General features: G+C 36.2%; 1 protein-coding gene across 3 annotated transcripts in view; it reads right to left on the bottom strand.

Annotated features, from left to right (window-relative positions):
• Window positions 1-22,854, bottom strand: part of ANKS1B (ankyrin repeat and sterile alpha motif domain containing 1B) — a 1,192,652-nt gene that overhangs the window by 652,033 nt on the left and 517,765 nt on the right. For all 3 annotated transcript variants that reach the window (XM_065888049.1, XM_065888050.1, XM_065888051.1), the window contains exon 12: window positions 345-525. In XM_065888049.1, the coding sequence (XP_065744121.1) occupies window positions 345-525 (181 nt within the window). The remainder of the gene's footprint in view (window positions 1-344; window positions 526-22,854) is intronic.

Here is a 22,854-nt window from a genome sequence, read left to right as displayed (position 1 = left end):
ACGAAACCATTTCAACTGTTAAAAGGTTAGATTTTGGTTCTGTTTAAAGGTCAGACCTGAAAATATGATGATGATTACATTTCTCCACACATTTTGGGTGGTGCCATTAAAGTCCTGGCATGAAACCACTATCTTTAATATCTAACTACTGAAAGGCCATTAGTGTATTCAAAAAGAATATTATACCACACTCTGACAAAAATGGTAAGCCTCTACATTGCCACACATGTAGGTGAACGAAAAACACAATGAGATTTATATGAAGATTCCTCTTACGTCCCCTAACTCATAAAGGCTTTGGTTTTAAAAGCTCAAAAATATAGCTGTATAAATGACTACTTTACCTGTATGGCCAGTTCCCTCGTTCTTGACTTCTGTGGTTGCCACAGAAGAGGTGGGTGGACTAACAGGAGGGCTGGAAGTAAAGCTTGTACACCCTGTAGATGTGTTGATTTCAAAATATTCTTGGCCGTGATTCATTCGATGAAAATCCAGAGAAGACACAATAGATGTTCGTTGTTTAGGCTAAAACAAATGAGCATGATGAGAGTATTAATATGATCATGTTCATCTTCAGCCCAATCTCCCCATCAATTTAATCTAAGTGATATTTTTCAGTTAAACTGTGTTTTTTATATATAAAATATACTTGTGCTTCACAGAGAGACATTAAATAATCCCTTGATTAGTTAAATAATAAAAAATTGTTTAATGAAAAAATATCATGGCATAGTTGATAAAATAAGTTAGACTTTTTGTTAGATTTTCCCAGAAGACTGCAAAAATACGGTGCGCAGAATTTCTCTTAATGATCTATTCAGAATGTTGCAATTTTGAGTCACCTTTCATTCAACTAATACTTATTAAGGACTTGGCATTTGTCAGACTCTGAGGATATAGAATCTAATAATAAAAGGGCCCTTACAACACTGAAACATAATTAAGGCAGTTCCATTTTTTTTTATTCTCTATATAGTCCAAGGAATTGGTGGCATTAGATATTGTCCCCAAGTACCATATGCTGGAATTTTATCATTGGAATTAAGTAAAGTTGTATAGCACATTTTCCAGGATCTAAGAATCTACTTGGTATTTGTAGTGGAGTTTGATTTTTTTTTTAAGGATTTAAATTAACCTCCAAATAGCAAGAAAAGTCAATTTAAACACAAAAGGTAAAATCATGGAGTAACAGCAGATATATTCTATACCCTTTATCAGTAATGGATTGTTCCCTAGAGCAGTTTTCTGGTTTTTTCCATAATTTTAATTATATTCACTTTTTTCTTCCTGCTTAGCAGAGCTTCAAACATCATCCTTCAGAAAAGCTGCAGTCTTTTTGGCTCTCAGGACTGTGCACATTTCCTAAGAATTAATCCAAGTTTTCTTACTTTTTATTCTTCTTATTCATATTAATGAAATATTAACAATCTCTTGTAATGCTTGATAAGAGATTAACTACAATCGCTTTGTAATAGAGTTTATTGTACTTTACTTTCCCCAAAGTACAATAAACTTTTGGTTTACTTTCACTGCCCTAAAATACTTGCTAATTTTATCACTGAATTCCACAATTATTTTCCTGCAGAATATTCAAGTTACCCTGTCTCTTCCAGCTCATCATGTTTTTTTTTATAAAGTACCCAGCACTTAGTCTATAATCTAAAATAGACAATGATATTGAAATGTATTTTACAGAGTTTTTTTTACATAAGGTGTGCAGATTATCATAATATGCTTTATACTTTCACCATTGCACTATTTTTATGGGAGAGGTTGAAAGGCATATATATTGTTACACAAGAGGGTAAGTCATTTATTATTACGACACATGAACTCAGTAATGAAATTCAAATTAGTACCCACATAGGACTCATTTGCTTTTGGAGTATGAAAGACTGGGGTTCAATGTCAGACTTGGTTTCTCATGAAATGTCTCTCCTTGGTGGTACTGAATCTCAATTCATATTCAATGTTCTTTCTACTAGACTATATAACAGCAATTAAAAGGCATGGAATATGACACTGGCTGCAATGGAAACACAGGTATGTCCATCATTGTGGTTTTGTTTCATTGTGTTGTGTTTTGCTTTTGTTTCACTTTGTATAAAGGCAACAGACCAAATTTATATAATGTTCCCTCTCATAAACATTACAAGGATCAAGCCAACTGATACGTATGACTCCTTTACTTATGTGTCTTAAATACGTTTCTGAACCTTGACCACCCAACGTTTTAAATGCATGAAAAGCGCAATTTGTTATGCAATCATAAAAGCAAACAAACTATTCTTCTGCATTAATTCATTGTACAAATATTTGCTGAGTGTACACTAAATTGTGGATACCTTGGTAAGCAGTATGATAGGAATAAAATGAGTAAGCCATTGTCCCTCTTCTCCAGGTGATTATAGACTTGAAGTGGGAGGAGGGATGGTGCATGAGGGAAGAGACAAGCAATCCAAGGATTATGTGTCAGTATAGTACAGTAGAGTGATAAGTGTCATGATAAGTGGACACAAAATATAAAAGGTGAACCTCTACTTTACGGAGGGGATTAGGAAAGGCTTCCACAAGCAGGTGATTGATGGCTGAGTTGATTCTTGATGAAGCAGAGTGGTAGGCAAACAAAAGAGGATGGGGAGAAGGAGAGCGCAAACTGCAAACAGTTCAGTATGGCTGTAGAGCAGAGTATGCTAAGGTAGTGATGGGTTCAAGCCATGAGATATTGGATGTTGCAGGGGGACAAATCATAAAGGCCTCTAATGCCATGTTAAGGAGTTTGGTCTTTAACCTGAATATTTTAAGGAACCACTGGATGATTTCTAAGCAAGAGGGTTTCATAGTTGGGTTTGTATTTCAGTAAAACCATTTGAGCAGTTTAGAAAATGAACAGGTACGGGCAGAATTTGAGGAAGGGAGACTAATTAGGAGGATGTTACAGAATTCCAGCCAAGACATAATGGGGTCCTTAATGGGGTCCTGAGGTAAAGCAGCTGCAACAGTGTTGGAGATAGCAGATGTTTTTAGGAGATGCTAATGTGGTTACAGCTCTTTAGATGTTGGCGTCTGATTGGATGTGTAGGTTGATTTTAAGGGAGGAGTCTAGGGTGGCTCACAGATTTCTCAATTGGGTAGATGCTAAATGATAAGGTTATTTTTGTGGGAAATACAAATGTATACACTCCTATACCAGAAGTACACAAGATACGTGCTTGGATGCTAGCGGGACTCAGAATAGACTTCTTAGTCTATACGGTTATGCAAATCTACATGATATTTCCCTTTCTTTCTTTGAACAGAGTACTATGCTCTCACTGTATCATAGCTTCAAATAACATATCTGGAGGAAGGGAGACAAGCTAATGGAAATTCTAAGGGGAAGAAACCATTGATCAGTGATCATCTGACCTCATTCTTATTTGCTTCTTCAGAACTGCCTATAGGTTATCATTAGCCAGCTTCAGGAACATTGAGGCAGTGAGGAGTCATTGCCCGAAGTTCTCTGAGCATCTGAGATGATGAAAAATGAGAATAATTATATGTTAGTCATGCTCTAAGAAGGGGATCAGCAAACTATGACCTGTGGTCCAAATCTGGCCTGCCTCCTGTTTATGAAAATAAAGTTTTATTGGAATACTATGTTCATTCATTCACTTATTGTCTCTGACTGCTCTCAACACTACAATGATAGATTTGAGAAGTTGTGACACAGGTCATATTATCCACAACACCTAAAATATTTACTGTCTGGTTCTTTAGAGAAAAAGTTGGCCAACCCCTGTTTTAAGGGATCATTTTACACATCATTTTAGTGCTCAACAAAACCACAAGCTAGGTTCCCTTTTATTTCCCAGCCTTATGTGCATTTAGGTTGAGGCCATGTAACTGACTGATTGACCTGTTAGTAGAAGTGAGCCTTCTCCATCCCTCTCTTACTCTCCAGATGATGTAGTTGCAAGATGAAGTAGGGTCATTCAACCCAACTTGGGCTTTATGAGAAGTTGAAATAAACATCCTTTATGTTAAACTATGAGATTCTGGGTTTGCCTGTGGTGGCCCTAGAACTACTTATCCTAACTACCACAGAATGCAGTGGCTCACTGAAATGATTTACTCACGATTACGTAAGTAGTTAGCACAAAGGGCTTAGATTGGAAGGAATGTTCATGTATTCAAACCTAGAGACAAGTAGATGGTGCCTCAAAACACAAAGGACAGAGGGAGAATTAAAAAGAGATATCTCGGGGCTTCCCTGGTGGCACAGTGGTTGAGAATCTGCCTGCCAATGCAGGGGACACGGGTTCGATCCCTGGTCCAAGAAGATCCCACGAGCTGCAGAGCAACTAAGCCCATGTGCCACAATTACTGAGCCTGTGCTCTCGAGCCCGTGAGCCACAACTACTGAGCCCATGTGCCACAACTACTGAAGCCCATGCACCTAGAGCCCATGCTCCGCAATGAGAAGCCACCGCAATGAGAAGCCTGCGCACTGCAACGAAGAGTAGTCCCTGCTCACTGCAACTAGAGAAAGCCCGCATGCAGCAGCGAAGACCCAACACAGCCAAAAATAAATAAATAAAATAAATAAAAATCTATTAAAAAAAAAGAGATATCTGTGTGGGGAAATAATAGCAATGGGAGAAAAGAATAAAGAGATGGTAGTGATATTAAAAATGGAGATAAAAGAGGATGGGTCTGGAATATTTGCTTAAACTTTCATTTTAATATATTCTATTTTTTAAAAACTATTCTGATGGAATCCTGCTAAGTCATTCAGTATAAGAAAAAAAAGTGTTTTCACAAATTCACTGAAATTACAAGTGGAATTTGCCAAGTTTTAATGTTTAAGATAAGTGGGACCTCTAAAATATCTCCCCTGCCTCCATGGTCCAGCACTCATATCTCTCTAGCTTCCAAAGGACTTGTTCCCACACATATTTACTTAACTAGAGATAGCAAACTATAGATCATGGGCCAAACCCAGGCTTCTGACTATTTTTGTAAAGCATGTGAGCTAAGAATATTTTTTACATCTTTTAATGGTTGAAAAAAATGGAAAAATAATATTAGTGACAGGTGAAAATTATATAAAACCCAAATTGCAATGTTTATAAATAAAGTTTTATCAGAACATAGTCATGCTCATTCACTTATATTTCATGCGATTGTAGCAGAGCTGAATAGTTACAGCAGAGACCATAGGGCTCACAAAGCCTATTTTATTCTCTGGTCCCATACAGAAAAGGTTGGTGATCCCTGCTATGCAGTGATAAGGGAATATCTCTGAGGACCTGAAACTGAGTAGACACATGAATGATTGTGAGTCAAGCCTAGCTACATGGAGTTGCTGGACGCAGTACAACATGGAAATGTGGGGCTCTTTGTTCCAAAAGCAGGGGAAAAAGTTTTTCCTTTATTCCATAGTCTCTCTCTGGATCTGTCATGGTGCTTTTATTTGCCACTTACTGTTGCATTCCCTTGGGCACAGGGACACTTACAGGATGAGAGGAGACCCTCACAGGCACCCAGGGGTTTTGCCCTGCAACTCAGTACATATACTCAATCTTGACCATCCCCACACTCAGGGTCTCAGTGCTGTATCAGCAGTTGGTGGGCTGGCTGGGAGCACTAGGGTTGGGGGGTCAGGTGGCCAAGAATCCTACCTAGTAATATGGGGAGATGGTGGGAGCTGGGACCACAGATGAGCCAAGGCTCCAAGCCCCAGCACATGATCCATTTTCCCACAGACTTCACTTACAAAATACAAATTCAGAGATAAGAATTAAGAATTTTAGACAGTTATGCAAAAGCATTAAACCCCAAGCATAGGGCCCTTCTTAGCGTGGGGCCTATTGAGACTGCCCTGGTCCCACATTAATGAAGCCAGTGCCAGCTTAGTTATTACCTTAAAGGGACTAATGTGTGAATTTACTGGTGTCACATACAGGATAGCACACATCCTCTACCCTTATTTTGGATTATCTTCATCAGTCAGAACCAAGTTCCTAAGAATATCTTTATGCTGTATCAAAATATAAGTGAAATACAACATTCTGATGCAATACTAAGAATTTCATAACAGTACTGTAACCCAGACAGATATGATTCACATATGAATAAGATGAGAACACAAAATTCCTAACTAGAATGAGATTTAGGTAATGTGTACATTTATTTCCAAATTTTCTCTGGATTGAAACCTAAGTTTCAAATATCCACTTCTATGTTTCCTCTGCTATTTTCAAATTATTTAAACTAATGGACATTTTAAAAAATCCACTTACTTGGATTTAAGTGGATTTTAAGTCATTTGAATTCACTTAATTTAATTATAAAGGGACCTCATCAACCTCCTAAAAAAATGTCAAATAGGACTACAGGGATACAGTGGTGTCAGCACAAAGAAAAAGTGGTGCTAACAAAAGTCAATGGCGATATTAAATTATCCAAGCAAAACCAAGGTTCAGAATGAGTTCCCAGAGAAAACAGCTGAATGTCAGAAGATTAGCAAGTGGCATCAGTAGAAATACATGGAGATGACAGACTTCCTAGACACTGGCCCATTGATAAATTATATCAACACAAAACAATGTCCTGTCAAGTCAGTGGCAATAAAATTAGATGCCTTCTTATACTTTTTAAAATGGGGATGAGGTGGGGTGGTAAAAATGGGAAGCTAGACCAGTAGTATTTTTAGAACTTTAATCAACCTGAAATATTTTGTGTATTTACTTAACTAGAGTAATGGTGACAAATTTAATTCTAAGTATTTTTTCCAACAAATAATAGCCTACTGTCCCAATACCATCACTCATTTCTTTACTGATTTGAAATGCCACCTTTATCATATACTAAATTTCCAAATATAGACTGGGTTTACATTTTTGGACTCTACTGTGTTCCCACTGATCTATTCCTGTGTTAGTACCACACTCTCTTAATGACTGTTGTGGCTTCTTCTCCTACGTCTAGAATTCATATTAAATGGATATTGTATCTCTTTGATCTTTCTTGTTTTATATTCTGGGATATTTTACTATTTGGTGTTCTATAATTTATTCAAAAAATACCACTGACCATCAACCATGTGTCAGGCACTGTTCTAGGCTCTGGGGAATACATCAAAACAAATTAGATTAAGGCATGAAACATTTAGGCATATTACTATGACTTTAGGTATGATGATCCTATTTTTAATTTTCAATAACATTTCTTATTTTCCAAGTTAAAAAAATAACTTGTTTTCCATTAAAAAATGACCTGTTCCTAATTTTCTGAGTTCAATAATCTCCCAAATCTTTCTGAGGAAACTGATTACAGTCTTTCTCTGGCATTAATTTTTGTTTTTCTCAGAGGTCATTTACTTTATTTGTTGATCTTGGTTCCTCTCTTTTTGGTTGCTAATTTTCCTCAAATATCTGGTGTTCCTGGTAAACCATTTTTGTTTACCTAGGATACTGCTTCATTTCTCTCTCCTACTCCAGTTCCCACAGTAGGGGCTTCACCTGACTTCACCTTACTGAGAGAGTTATTACCATGTGGTAGGAAAATAAAGTCAACTGCTCCATGTATAAGCTGTTGAGGTGTTTTACTTGTTGGGACTAATCCCTGCCTAAATCCAACACCATTTTTTTTTAACATCTTTACTGGAGTATAATTGCTTTACAATGGTGTGTTAGTTTCTGCTGTATAATAAAGTGAATCAGCTATACGTATACGTATATTCCCATATCTCCTCCCTCTTGCGTCTCCCTCCCACCTTCCCTATCCCACCATTCTAGTTGGACACAAAGCACCGAGCTGATCTCCCTGTTCTATACGGCTGCTTCCCACTAGCTATCTATTTTACATTTGGTAGTGTATAAGTCCATGCCACTCTCTCACTTCATCCCAGCTTACCCTTCCCCATTGACAGATGAATGGATAAAGAAGATGTGGCACATATGTACAATGGGATATTACTCAGCCATTTGTTTTTATCTTTCAAAAGTTCCCAAATGCCTCTAATAGCATCACTCCCTGCTTTTCATCACTACTATGGATTTATTCTTATTTTTATATTTATTTTACCATTTTAGTTGCATGTAAGGGTGGAGAAGATGCAAATAGTTGGGATCAGTTCAACATGTTGAGTTAGAATTCTCATATTTTTCTGTCTTGATCACTTTTAAAACAGTATAAAGAAGGGATTTGATGGAGTGCAGAAAATAGCTCAGTAAAGGGTAGATACTATTAAACTTTTTATTATAGATGTCATGCAAATCGGAAACAGTTTATATTTTTCTTTCTTTGTAGTGAAAGGAAAAAAACTTTAAAATGGGGTACAATTTTTTATCATGGATATAATAGTTAATATGATTAAGACTTTTTCTAAAGCTATAGAACTTATCTTCCTAAGAAAACTGACCCCTGTCATACAACGTATTCAAACTTTAACTGGAAAGACTACATGCAGCCATGAAAGGGTAATAAAAGCTGTGATTTTTATTCTAGTTTTATTCAATACAAGTGTTAAGCAGCTCTGGAGTCAGTGTGGACACTGAAGAACTGGAGAGCCTTTGATCTCTAAACCATGAGGTTTACTCTTATAGAAGCTTCCCCCAGCATTAAAATAGTCATGACCATCTCGCAAAAAGTATTTTTTGAATTAGGCATTTCAAATAGCTATGCATTAGTATTTCAAAGATGCTCAAGTCAAATTCAAATGTGTCCAAAATTAAAAATAAGGCCAGCTTTATTTCCCAAATTTAGTTTCTTTAAAAAAAAATTTTAAATGATTTGCTTCAGTTTAAGAACAGCAGGAGTTTAATTATGCAATGGATTATAGAAGACAGGTTCTGAGCAGCCCAAATGAGAAGTTCATATCACTGTGTGAGTGAAAGAAAATTTTTTTACAAATAAAGGTGCATGTTGCTTTTATTTTTACAACTTAATTTTTTACACTAGTTGTTTGGAGATAATTGTAGATTCACATGCAGTTGTAAGAAATAATACAGAGAAATTGCATGTGCACTTTTCCTGGTTTTCCCCACAGATAATTAAAACTATAGTACAACATCACAACCAGGATATAGACATTGATACAGCCAAGAAAAAGAATCATTCCACAAGGATCCCTCTGTCACCCTTTTACAGCCACACCTACTTCTCTCCTGCTCCCATTTCCTCCTTAACTCCTGGCAACCACTAATCTGTTCTCTATTTCTATAATTTTGTCATGCCAAGAATGATGAACAAATAGAATCATACAGCATGTAACCTTTAGGGATTGGTTTTTCTCACCATAGTAATTTTCTAGAGACTCATCCAAACTGTTGTGTGTATCAATAGCTTTTTGTTTTAATGCTGAGTAGTAGTCAATGTTATGGATGTACCACACTTTAATTAAACCACTGAAGGACATCTGGTTTGCTTCCAGTTTTCAAGTATTAGGAATAGTGCTGCTATAAACATTCATGCACAGGTTCTTTTGGTGAACATAAGTTTTTATATAGCTGGGATGGGTTCTCAGGAGTGCACATGCTGGGTAGTACGGTAGTAATGTGTTTAATGTTTTAAGAAACTGCCAAACTGTTTTCCAGGTTTGTTGTACCATTCATATCCTTGCCAGCATTTGGTGTTGTTACTACTTTTGATTTTAGCCATTCTGATTGGAGTACAGTGACATCCCACTGTTATTTTAATTTGCTTCTCCTTATCTGTTATAAATTTGAATACCTTTTCATGTGCTTATTTGCCATCTGTATACCCTCTGCAGTGACATGTCTCTCCACGTCTGTTGTCCATTTTCTAATTAGATTGCTTTTACAGTGTTTAGTTTTTCTCCCATCCAATTTTATTTTGTTTCATTATTTTTTAATTGAAGTATAGTTGATTTACAATGTTGTGTTAGTTTCAGGTATACAGCAAAGTGATTCAATATATGTATTCAATATATATCTTCAGTATATATGTATGTATATATATATATATATATATATATATATATATATATATACCAAATATAGTTCTCTGCACTACAGAGTAGGTCCCTGTTGTTCATCTATTTTATATAGAGAGTGTGTGTATGTTAATCCCAACTCCTAATTTATCCCTCCCCCCACCTTTCCCCTTTGATAACCATAAGTTTGTTTTCTATATCTGTGAGTCTATTTCTGCTTTGTAAATGAGTCCATTCATATCACTTTTTTTAGATTCCACATAAAAGTGATGTTATATGGTATTTGTCTTTCTCTGTTTGACTTACTTCACTTAATATGATAATCTCTAGGTCCAACCATGTTGCTGCAAATGGCATTATTCATTATTTTATGGCTAACTAGTATTCCACTGTGTATATATACCACATCTTCTTTATCCATTCAGCTGTCGATGGATATTTAGGTTGCCTCCATGTCTTAGCTATTGTAAATAGTGCTGCTATGAACATTGGGGTGCATGTATCTTTTTAGATTAGTTTTCTCCAGAAATATGCCCAGGAGTTGGGATGCTTGAGCCTATCGTAACTCTATTTTTAGTTTTTAAAGAAATCTCCAAACTGTTCTCCATAAGTGGCTGTACCAATTTACAATTCCTACCAATTGGAGATTAATTCCTTGATGGTTGCATTGTTTGCATATATTTTCTCCCAATTTTCTCCCAATTTGCATATATTGTCTTTTTGTTTTGTTTATGGTTTCTTATGTTTTGCTCTAGGAGTTTTATAGTACCCAGTATTATTACATTTAAGTCTTTGATCCATTTGGAGTGGATTTTTGTATATCATGTTAGAGAATGTTCTAATTTCATTCTTTTGCATGTAGCTGTCCAGTTTTCCCAGGACCACTTATTGAAGAGACTGTCTTTTTTCCATTGTAAATTCTTGCCTCCTTTGTCATAGATTAAACATAAGTGCATGGATTTATTTCTGGGCTTTCTATCCTTTTCCATCAATCTACCTGTCTGTTTTTGAGCCAGTACCATACTGTTTTGATTACCGTAGCTTTGTAGTACAGTCTGAAGTCAGGGAGTCTGATTCCTCCAGCTGTATTCTTCTCTCTCAAGATTGTTTTGGTTACTCAGGGTGTTTCATATTTCTATATAAATTTTAGAATTTTTCATTCTAGTTCTGTGGAAAATGCCATTGGTGATTTGATAGGGGTTGCACTGAATTTGTAGACTGCCTTGGGTAGTATGGTCATTTTTAAAATACTGATTCTTCCAGTCCAAGAACACAGCATATCTTTCCATTTGTTTGTGTCATCTTCAATTTCTTTCATCAGTGCCATAGTTTTTGAAGTACAGGTCTTTTGCCTCCTTAGGTAGGTTTATTCCTAGGTATTTTATACTTTTTGATGCGATGGTAAATGGGATTCTTTCCTTCTCTTTCTGATCTTTTGTTGTTTGTGTATAGAAATGCAACAGATTTCTGTGCATTTATTTTGTATCCTGAAACTTTACCAAATTCATTGATGAGCTCTAATAGTTTTCTGGTAGTGTCTTTAGGATTTTGTATAGTATCATGTCATCTGCAAACAGTGACAGTTTTACTTCTTCTTTTCCAATTTGGATTCCTTTTATTTCTTTTTCTTCTCTGATTGCTGGGGCTAGGACTTCCAAAACTATGTTGAATAAAAGTGGCGAGAGTGGGCATCCTTGTCTTGTTGCTGATCTTAGAGGAAATACTTTCAGCTTTTCACCATTGAGTATGATGTTAGCTGTGGGTTTGTCATATATAGTCTTTATTATGCTGAGGTATGTTCCCCCTATGCCCATTTTCTGGAGTTTTTTTTTTTACATAAATGGATGTTGAATTTTATCAAAAGCTTTTTCTGTATCTATTGAGATGATCATATGGTTTTCATTCTTCAATTTGTTAATGTGGTGTATCACAATGATTGATCTGTGGGTTTTGCTAGTATTTTTTTGAGGATTTTTGCATTAATGTTCATTAGTGATAGTGACCTTTTATTTTCTTTTTTTTGTGATATCTTTGTCTGGTTTTTGGTATCAGGGTAATTCATGGTGGCCTCACAGAATGAGTTCAGAAATGTTCCTTCCCCTGCAATTTTTTGGAATAGTTTGAGAAGGAGAGGTGTTAACTCTTGTCTAAATGTTTGGTAGAATTCATCTGTGAGGCCATCTGGTTCTGGACTGTGGGTTATTGGGAGTTTTAAAATTACTGATTCAATTTCATTACTGGTAATTGGTCTGTTCATGTTTCCTATTTCTTCCTGCTTCAGCCTTGGGAGATTCTACCTTTCTAAGAATTTTCCCATTTCTTCTAGGTTGTCCATTTTATTCGCATATAGTTACTTGTAGTAGTCTCTTATGATTCTTTGTATTTCTGTGGTGTCAGTTGTAACTTCTTTTTCATTTCTGATTTTACTGATAGAATTGATTTGGGTCCTCTCCCTTTTTTTCTTGATGAGTGTGGCTAAAGGTTTATCAATTTTGTTTATCTTTTCAAAGAACCAGCTTTTAGTTTCATTGATCTTTTCTATTGTTTTTTAGTCTCTATTTCATTTATTTCTGCTGTGATCTTTATGATTTCTTCCCTTCTACTAACTTCGGGTTTTGTTTGTTCTTCTCTAGTTGCTTTCGGTGTAATGTTAGGTTGTTTATTTGAGATTTTTCTTGTTTCCTAAATAAGCTTCTATCACTATAAACTTCCCTCTTAGAACTATTTTTGCTGTGTCCCATAGGTTTTAAAGATCTTTTTTTTTTAATATGGGCCATTTTTAAAGTCTTTATTGAATTTGTTACAACACTGCTTCCATTTTATGTTTTGGTATTTTGGTCACAAGGCATGTGGGATCTTTGCTCCCCAACCAGGGATTGAACCCACACCCCCTGCATTGGAAGGTGAAGTCTTTAACCACTGGACTGCCAGGGAAGTCCCTCCCATAGGTTTTAGATCATTGTGTTTTGTTTTGTTTTTTTGCAGTACACAGGCCTCTCACCGCTGCGGCCTCTCCTGCTGTGGAGCACAGGCTCCGGACGCACAAGCTCAGCGGCCATGGCTCACGGGCCCAGCCGCTCCACAGCATGCGGGATCCTCCTGGACCAGGAGCACGAACCCGTGTCCCCTGCATCTGCAGGCGGACTCTCAACCACTGCTCCACCAGGGAAGCCCGATCATTGTGTTTTTATTTTAATTTTTCTCTAGGTATTTTTTGATTTTCTCCTTGATTTCTTCAGTGATCCATTGGTTGTTTAGTAGCATATTGTTTAGCTTCCATATGTTTGGTTTTTGTGTGTTTTTTTTATTTTTTGCAGTTTTTTTCTTGTAGTTGATTTCTAATCTCATAGTGTTGTGGTTGGAAGAGATGCTTGATATGATTTCAATTTTCTTAAATTTACCCAAGGCTTGTTTTGTGGCCCAGCATGTGATCTATCTTGGAGAATGTTCCATGTGCACTTGAAAAGAATGTGTATTCTGCTGCTTTTGGATGGAATGCTCTATAAATATCAATTAAGTCTATCTGGTCTAATGTGTTATTTAAGTCCGGTGTTTCCTTACTGATTTTCATCTGGATGTAAGTGGGGTGTTTAAGTCCTCCATTATTATTGTCCTCCACTTCTCCTTTTATGTCTGTTAACATTTGGCTTATATATTGAGGTGCTCCTATGTTGAGTGCATATATATTTATGATTGATATGGTCTTCTTCTTGGATTGACACTTTGATCATTACAGAGTGTCCTTCCTTGTCTCTTGTAACAATCTTTATTTTAAAATTTATTTTGTCTGATATGAAATTGCTACTCCAGCTTTCTTCTGATTTCCATTTGCATGGAATACCTTGTTCCATTCCCTCACTTTCAATCTGTATATGTCTCTAGATCTGAAGTGAGTCTCTTACAGACATATATATGAGTCTTGTTTGTGTACCATTCAGCCACTCTATGTCTCTTTGTTGGAGCATTTAATCCATTTACATTTAAGGTAATTATCAATATGTATATTCTTATTGCCATTTTGTTAATTGTTTTGGTTTCGTTTTTGCAGGTCTTTCTTCCCCCCTTTCTTCCTTTGTTCTCTTGTGATTTGATGACTATCTTTAGTGTTATGTTTCAATTCCTTTTTTCTTTTTCATGTGTATATCTACTATAGTTTTTTGATTTGCAGTTTCCATGAGGTTTTTATATAGCAGTCTATATATATTCATGATTGTTTTAAGTTGCTGACTTCTTAATTTCAAATGCATTTAAAATAGCCCACATGTGCGCTGTCATCCCATCACGATTACTGTTATTGGTATCATATTTTACATCTAGTTGTTTTGTGTACCCCTTAATTGCTTATTATGGATACAGATGATTTTACTACTTTGTCTTATAACCTCCCTACTAGCTTTGTGTGTGGATGAGTCCCTACCTTTACTGTATGTTTGCCTAACCCTAACCCTAACCCTAAACTGGTGAGCTTTTCCATTTTATAATTTTTCTTGTTTCTAGTTGTGGCTTTTTCTTTTCTGCCTCGAGTAGATCCTTTAGCATTTGTTGTAAAGCTGGTTTGGTAGTGCTGAATTCTTTTAGCATTTGCTTGTCTGTAAAGCTTTTGATTTCTCCACCAAATATGAACAAAAGCCTTGCTGGGTAAAGTATTCTTGTTTGTAGACTTTTCTTTTTCATTACTTCAAATATATCGTGCCATTCCCTCTGGTCTGCAGTTTCTGCTAAAAAATCAGCTGATAGTCTTATGAGAGTTACCGAAATGTTATTTTTTACTTTCCCCTTGTTGCTTTTAATATTCTTTAACTTTGATTTTTGTCATTTTGATTACAATGTATCTTGATGTGTCCCTCTTTGGGTTAATCCTGTATGGTACTCTGTGCTTCCTGACTTTGAGTGACTGTTTCCTTTCCCAGGTTAGGGAAGTTTTCAGTTATTATCTCTTCAAATATTTTCTCAGACCCTTTCTCTCTCTCTTCTCCTTCTGAGACCCCTACAATGCGAATATTAGCACACTTGATATTGTCCCAGAGGTCTCTTAAACTGTCCTCATTTCTTTTCATTCTTTTTTCTTGTTTCTGTTCTGTGGTAGCGATTTTCATTACTCTGTCTTCCAGCTTATTGATTCACTCTTCTGCCTCATTTAGTCTACTAATGATTCCTACTAGTGTATTTTTCATTTCAGTTATTGTATTGTTCAACTCTGTTTGGTTGTTCTTCATAATGTCTCTTTGTTAAAAACTTCTAACTTCTCACTCTGTACATCCATTCTCCTCCTGAGTTACTTGATCATCTTTACGATCATTACTTTGAACTCTTTCTCAGGTAGACTGCTTATCTCCATGTCACTTAGTTGTTCTTCCAGGATTTTATCTTGTTACTTCAACTGGAACATATTCCTCTTCCATCTCATTGTGTCTATGTTGCTATCTGTATTTTTATGTATATGGTAGGTTAGTTAACATTTCTCAACCTTGGAGAAGTGGCCTTCTGTAGGAGAAGTCAATAGGTCCCAGTAGTGTACTCCCTTTTCAACACCCAAGGGCCAGGGGTCAGCTTGTTCTAGGGTAGGGTTTGGCCTGTATTTGCAGACTTATTATGCAGGCTGTGCGATGGTAGTTTTCTTGCTTCTGGTGTCTGCCCCCTGGTGGGTGAAGCTGGTCTAGAAGTTTCCTGGTAGCAGGGGTTGGTGCCTGCCCACTGGTGGGTGGAGCTCGGTCTTGGCCCTCTGGTAGCAGAGGCCATGTCAAGGGGCATGTATAGAGGTAGCCTGTCTGTTGATGGGTGGGGCTTTGTCTCTGCCCAGTTAGTTCTTTGGACTGAGGCATCTTAGCACTGGAGCCTATAGGCTCTTGGGTGGGGCCAGGCCTTGATGCTAACAAATAAAGGTGTGGTATGCATTGCATTTTATTCTAACAAAAATTATTCTGCTTTTTAGTTCTTAATTTACATCATTACTTTACTAATAGTAGCTCTCATTAAATACACATTGTGCCAGGTATCCTACATATTTTTCCCTGCAAACACCAAAATAGCTCTACTAAAGTACATGTTATTTATCACATTTTACAGATGGGGAAATTGAAACTTCTCAGAGGACACTCTAAATTTCAAAGAGTTTTAGAATCTAGCTCTATCAATACTTCAAAGCAATGCATACACTTCACGTTACACCATGCTACCTTTTCTCTATAATTGCCCAAAATGTCTTTCTATATAATAAAAATAATGCTTTTTTTTTGTTTGTTTGGTAAGTAAATGATATCTTAAAAGAACGTTTTTCCCCAGGATATTTGTAAAAGCAACTGCCATAAGGGTTATCACCAAGAAGTAAATAAATAGTCGAAGGGAGAAAGAAGTTAAGGTTTCAACCAGAAAGATGTGACAAACAAGTACTTACATGGATGAATTTAAGATGACATGAAGTTTTAAGAATAAGTACATAGAACTTTCCTTGGAATAAAATGTAATCAGTGTTATAGGAATTTATGTCATAGGATGATAGAGATTTTTTTTTTAAATGAAGATAAGCATTCAAATTAATTTTAGCTAAAAATTTCAACTCCTTTTTGTGCTAAGTATTTTTGAAAATATTTATCAAAATTCACATTAATAAAAGTTTTTCTTTTCTCCCTGTCCCATCTCTGGCAAAAGAATACTTGAAAGGCTGACAGGAAGGAATATATGGATATAAAGCGAGTATTTTTTAAAACCCATAAACTTAGTAACCAATTTCTAGATAATCAAGAATTGGCAAGAGTTATATATAAACTTTGCTTGGAGTTCCCTTAAAGAAACAAAAGCATTAAATTCTGATATGGTCTGTAACTATACAATCTCTTCCTTCATCCTTATATCAATGAGCAAATTGAGCACTCAATTCATTAGTGTCCTAAATTCAAAAGCACCTGTATGTTTCCTGCTCGTTCCTATGGATAAAACTTATAGACACCTATTAGCAAGACAGAATGGGTGACATCCCTGGTGGTCCAGTGGTTAAGATTCCTTGTTTCCATTGCAGGGGCATGGGTTCAATATCTGGTCGGGGAAGTGAGATCCCGCATGCTGCGTGGTGTGTCCCAAAAAATTAAAATAAAACATTTTAAAAACACAGAATGGGATTTGGAGCAAGGCAGAGTTAGATTCAAATCCTAGTGCTGGTATTTACAGTTCAGTATTTGCATATGTAAATAGGGATAATATAATTATCGTCTGGATTAATTGAGATAATGTAAATGAAGCACCAAGATAATGCAGACTTCAGAGTAAAGGACTGATAAATATTTGTTGTCTTCCCTTACTGCAACATTTAGCATAGATGAGACACTGATAAGTTAAAGCATAATACAGATCTCTTAACAACTGTTAGAATCACTAAATTAAATGGAGAGGACAGTGGCAGGACCCCACTGATACATTACCATTTGCAGAGTGAGTGTTTAAGAGAAAGTGGGAGTCAGTCAGTTTGGAAGAAAATACAGCACATAGACTTATTTTATCAGTATTTAAAATAGCTGTTCTGGAAACTGTAAGGAGTGCCTAAAGCAGAAAGCTGTCGGGGGGGTCTCTGATGGGAAGTAAGTGACAGAGGCCCTGGTAGAACTTCTCTAAACAGCTACCCATCCCTGATTTGGAGAAATGAGGACTCAAGGCCCTGATGGATCATGGAGCTGGGGAGAAAGCACACTCCCAATAATCTCTATTACTCCCCTGTGGATAAACAATTTTATAAAGGATGGTATTTATTAGGAGGTCCAGGAACCTCAGTGGTGACTTTATCAAGAAGAAAGTTAGGAGGTTGTTAGAAGTTTGAATAGCATGCACCAGATAGCAACCCTGGAGAAAGAAGTTGGTCATTAGATACATTTTAAACCCAAACAAAACATAAAGTTGGGTATCAATGTTCCTTGATGCAGTGGCTCACTAAACACAGAGAAAAATCAGTGGAAAATAATTTCTCTGCTGGGATGGCTCAAGCTTGGCTCTATCATCTTCTGCACTTACCAGGTTAAAGAGTACCAAGCAATATTGACTAAAATACAGACACAGTGCCTTCCCTCATGGACCTCATATTCTAGGGAACAAGACAGACATGGAGTGGAAAGGTGAAAAGTGCTGTGAAAAACTAGAGCATGCTAGGAAGACACAGAGTGAGGGATCTAATCTAACTTGGGGTATAAGGAACAGCTTATTTAAGGAAGTGACATTTTAGTTGCTACCTGAGGGAAGTGTATTTATTTCAGTGTAATATTATAAGCAGGGAAATAGGGTTTGTGATTGTTATATGTTTATTATGGAGTATGTACTTTATCAATATAAAAAATTCTGCTTGCTCCTAATGCATTTTATCTAGAATTCTACTTTGTCTGTTTTAAATATTTTTGACAACTACATTTCATTTTGCACATAATAAATGCTTTTCCACATTAAGTTTTTAGTCTTTTACTTTTTAAAATATGTGTCACTTTCAAACATCGTACTTTAGAGTTTGCATTTTGATGCAACAATCTTTTCTCAAAATGGAACTCTTTAACACTACATTTCCTAAATGTAACTGTCCTGTTTAGTCTCACTTCTGTCATCTTATTTTATAATGTTTATTTTTGTTTTGCTTTCTTCTATTTATTTTTTTATTCTTCCTCCTTCTCCTTCCCCTCTCCTTCTCTCCTTTCCTTCCCTTCCTCATTTTCTTCTTTCTTTCTTAAATGATTGGGATATTCTAATTGTGCTAGGAGCAGCAGTGTTAAAATCCCCCATGTCATCAAACATTGTCCTATCTTAAGGATTACCTGGAAAATACATTAGAACCTATGTAACTATAATGTGCCATGGATATTATCACCACTTGTGACCCTTTATAGACTACATCTTCTTCACTTTCCAGTATGACCCTTCTATGCAAGTAGAAGGGCATGATCAAGGCTGAGAACCAAAATTGTGTGATAAACGGGAAGCCCATCTCCATCTTCCAGAAGCAAGATCCCAACAACCGAAAAAAGAATAATGCTTGTGCTAAGTATATGGTGGTTTTCACTGGTATCTTCACACCCTGGAGAAGACTGAGGCACACCTAAAGAACAGAGCCAAGGGGGTCATCATCTCTGCCACTCTATCAATGTCCCTGTGTTTGCGATTATAAGGAACCATGAGAACTGTGATAACTCCCTCAAGGTTGATAGCAATGCTTTCTGTATCACCAACTGCTTTGCTTGCCTCCCCTGCCAAGGTCATTTATAACAACTTTAGCATTGTGAAGGGACCAATAACCATAGCCCATGCTATCACTGCCCATGTAAGTCCAAGGATGGCAAACTTGTATGATGGCTATAGTGTTGCCCAAAATATCATCACTGCATCCACTGACCACTGACACTGGAAGGCTGTGGATAAGCTGATCCATGTCTGATGGCATGACCTTACAAGTCCCTACTGTCACAATGTTTATCAAGGATCTGACCTGGAGAATATACTAGTTAGCAGATGTCAGAGGGACCCCTTAAAAGGGAGGGCACCCTGGGCTACACTAAAGACCAAGTTGTCTCCTGTGACTTTAATGATGATATCCTCTCTTTTGCCTCAGATGCTGGGGCTGACATTGTCCTCAAAGGCCACTTTTTAAGCTATTTCCAGGCATAACAGTGAAGTTGGCCTCAGAAACCATGGGACTCCTGGACCAAACAACCTTAGCAAAAGTGCCAGAGGAAAAGAGACCCTCATCTGCAGTGGAGTCTGTCTCCATTTTTATTTCTTAACTCATTGAAAATTTCCCATCCTTGACACAGTTTCCATCCAAGGATCCCTGAAGAAGGAAAGGGATTTAGAGAGTATCTATCACCAGTACCATGTCCTATAGACTGTACTTTATCTAGCAAGGAAACAAATGAAAGAATATTTTTTTCCTGACATAAGATTAGAACATTTTGGTGAATTAACCAATCATGGACACATAAGCAAGCATTAAAAATGATATTTCATGTAATGAAAGAATCTGAGGATATATCCTTTAGGTTGAAAAATAAGTTACAAAGCAATATACACACTATGACATAAATTTTCAAAATTAATATATGCGTGTAGGAAAAGTCTAATTATTAATGGTAATTAAAACTGAGGGATGACATCTTCTTTATGCATTTCTTAGTGTAAGTATTCTTTCCATCACATCACATTGCATATTTTTAGTTACAAACTCTTCATCAGACAACACTAATTTTCATGTACTATTTCTCTAGGTAAGATTAGATTTCCACAAAATTTTGCTTCTGTAACTTAATGACTATTGCTTGATTTTGGTGAAGCTCGCTTGTTAAAAGAGTTTTAAAATGTGGACAGCAGAGTGAGTAAGGAAATTAGTCATTAGGTGACCTGGCACTCAGTACATATATATTCCCAAATAACTCAAAGCTGAAGATGAGCAAAATAGATTAAATGGATTAAAAATAATACAATTTTTGAAAAAACCAAACCTTCAAATTCAGTGTCAGGTAAAAAGATGGACAACAATAAACCGCTTATAGGGTGGGAGTGGGAGAAGTCCCTTATTCTTAAAAATTCATAAAGTATCATGATAAACATTCCAGTACACAGGAGCGGTTAATTCAGAAAAAAAAATTATAGTGACAGGAGAGAGTACAGGCACATGAGTTAAATCAAATTTTAAACCGTTTAAAGAAAACTTTGAGTTATCGTTACATTTAGAGTTTTTTCAATTATCCACTTCTTTAAACTTTTTCTTGAAGACTAAATATATAGGCTCACAAAGCTTATTTCTGACAACTTCTTTAGCCATTCTTTCAACAGAAAATTGTAAAGTACCTTTCACATATAGGAATGAAGAGATGACAGTGGGCATTTATTCACTGCGGGATGTCAGAGAGGGCATCCTTGAGCAAGGGATGTCTAAGTGAGTCCTAAAGAATGAGTAAAAGGTAAAAAGCCAGAGCAAGGAGTAAAAAATAGAGAATGGAAGAGTTTGGAGGAGAAACATGGCATATGTTTGGAAAGAGCACGGTGCTTTGGAGGAAATAAAATGACCCTAGAGTTGGGATGGGGGTGTGGGTGTAGAGAGAGGAGAAGAGGAGAGAGGCTCAAGGTGTCACGCTAGAAATAGACAGGGGCCTGGTCATAAACGCCTAGTGAGTTTGGTGGCTGTACATTTGATCAAGCAATAGCGATCAAACCTACTTTAAGGGTTTTTTAGCTAGGGAGTGAATGAACAGGCTTAGGAAAAATGGTATAGCACTTGAAGAAGCAATCTGAGTTTTACACTTCCTATTTGATTTGGATAATTTTTTTCTCCTGTAAGATAGCAGAAGCAGATTCGAACAATGCGTGCACACATGCATGCATGCACACATACACACACAGAATAAAGAAAAAATTAAATCACTCATTTTACATACATACTTATACACACATATATGAGCACACATTTATTACAAATTTGCAAGTAATCAATAGATACAGACTCCAGTTTATTTTATAGTTAACAAATTTATATTTTTAGAGTTACCATGTTAGTTCCTGACGTGATTAAATTAGTTTTCAAAAATAATTTAATCTTTTAATATTCTATCTTACATTCAAACAGAAAAATTTTCATTCCAATTTCTGCTATGAAAATAGTGCTGCAATGAATATGTTTTACAGATTTCTCTCTCATTCTGAGCATTTCATTGGTATGGATGAGAAATTACTAGATTAAAAATAGAATAAATTTTTTTATGGCTCTTGATTCACATTACCAAGAAGATTTATAGAAACATTTCCACCGTTAGTTTATGAGAATGTCTATACCACATGCCTTCACCTGACACTCACCATAGGATTTTCTTTTTTTTAACAACAAACTTTCTTTTTTAAATAAATTTATTTGTTTATTTATTTATGGCTGCGTTGGGTCTTCATTGCTGCACTCAGGCTTTCTCTAGTTGCAGCGAGCAGGGGCTACTCTTTGTTGCAGTGCGCAGGCTTCTCATTGCGGTGGCTTCTCTTGTTGTGGAGCACAGGCTCTAGGTGTGTGGGCTTCAGTAGTTGCGGCACGTGGGCTCAGTAGTTGTGGCTTGCGGGCTCTAGAGCACAGGCTCAATAGTTGTGGCACACGAGCTTAGCTGCTCCGTGGCATGTGGGATTCTCCCTGACCAGAGATCGAACCCATGTCCCCTGCACTGGCAGGAGGGTTCTTAACCACTGTACCACCAGGGAAGTCCCATAGGATTTTCATTTTTTAAAAAGTTTTAACCATTTTTTAATCTAAAATGCTATAATTTAATTTTGAATTTCTTTGATATGTAGGGCTGTTAAACATTTCTCCTTGTGTTTATTAGATATTCATCTTTTTCTTTCTTGAATCATCTATTCATATTCTTTGTTTTTTCCCATAAATGTATTAGTCTTCTTTATGGTCTTGTAAGAGTGCTCCGCCTATTAGAGTATTAACAGTTTGTTTATATTTAATATAAATATCTCTAACTCATTTGCTACTCGCTTCCTATTTTAATTGGGGTTTTTTGATGCAGTGTAGCTTTTAATTTTTATGTAGGCAAGACTATTTACCTTTTCCTTCAGGATTACTTTTGAGGCTTTTATGTTAAGTAAATGCTAGTGTCTCTAAGATTAAGTTTGAAATATTGACAGCCAGTGTCTCTATCATTTCAAACATTTTGTTAGTTAATAGAGAAATGACTGCTGAGCCAATCATTTGTAACTGTTCTGACAGAAAGAGAAAGAGGATATGTAAAGATGAGAAGATAAGAAAATATCTCTTCTAAAGTTGCTATTAATCACTGTCACTATTTTGTTAGAGTGCATTGCCTAGTGTTTGTTTATGTAATTAAACTTATTTAAAATAGTCTTTTCTCATATGTTTTCACTAATGATCCTCTTAATTTATTATTTCATGTATAACTGCAATTATTATG

Source organism: Phocoena phocoena, chromosome 11 (genome assembly GCF_963924675.1).
Source record: "Phocoena phocoena chromosome 11, mPhoPho1.1, whole genome shotgun sequence".
Taxonomy (NCBI): Eukaryota; Metazoa; Chordata; class Mammalia; order Artiodactyla; family Phocoenidae; genus Phocoena; species Phocoena phocoena.
Note: the sequence above shows the minus strand (reverse complement) of the source record. Positions and strands in the feature narration are given on the sequence as shown.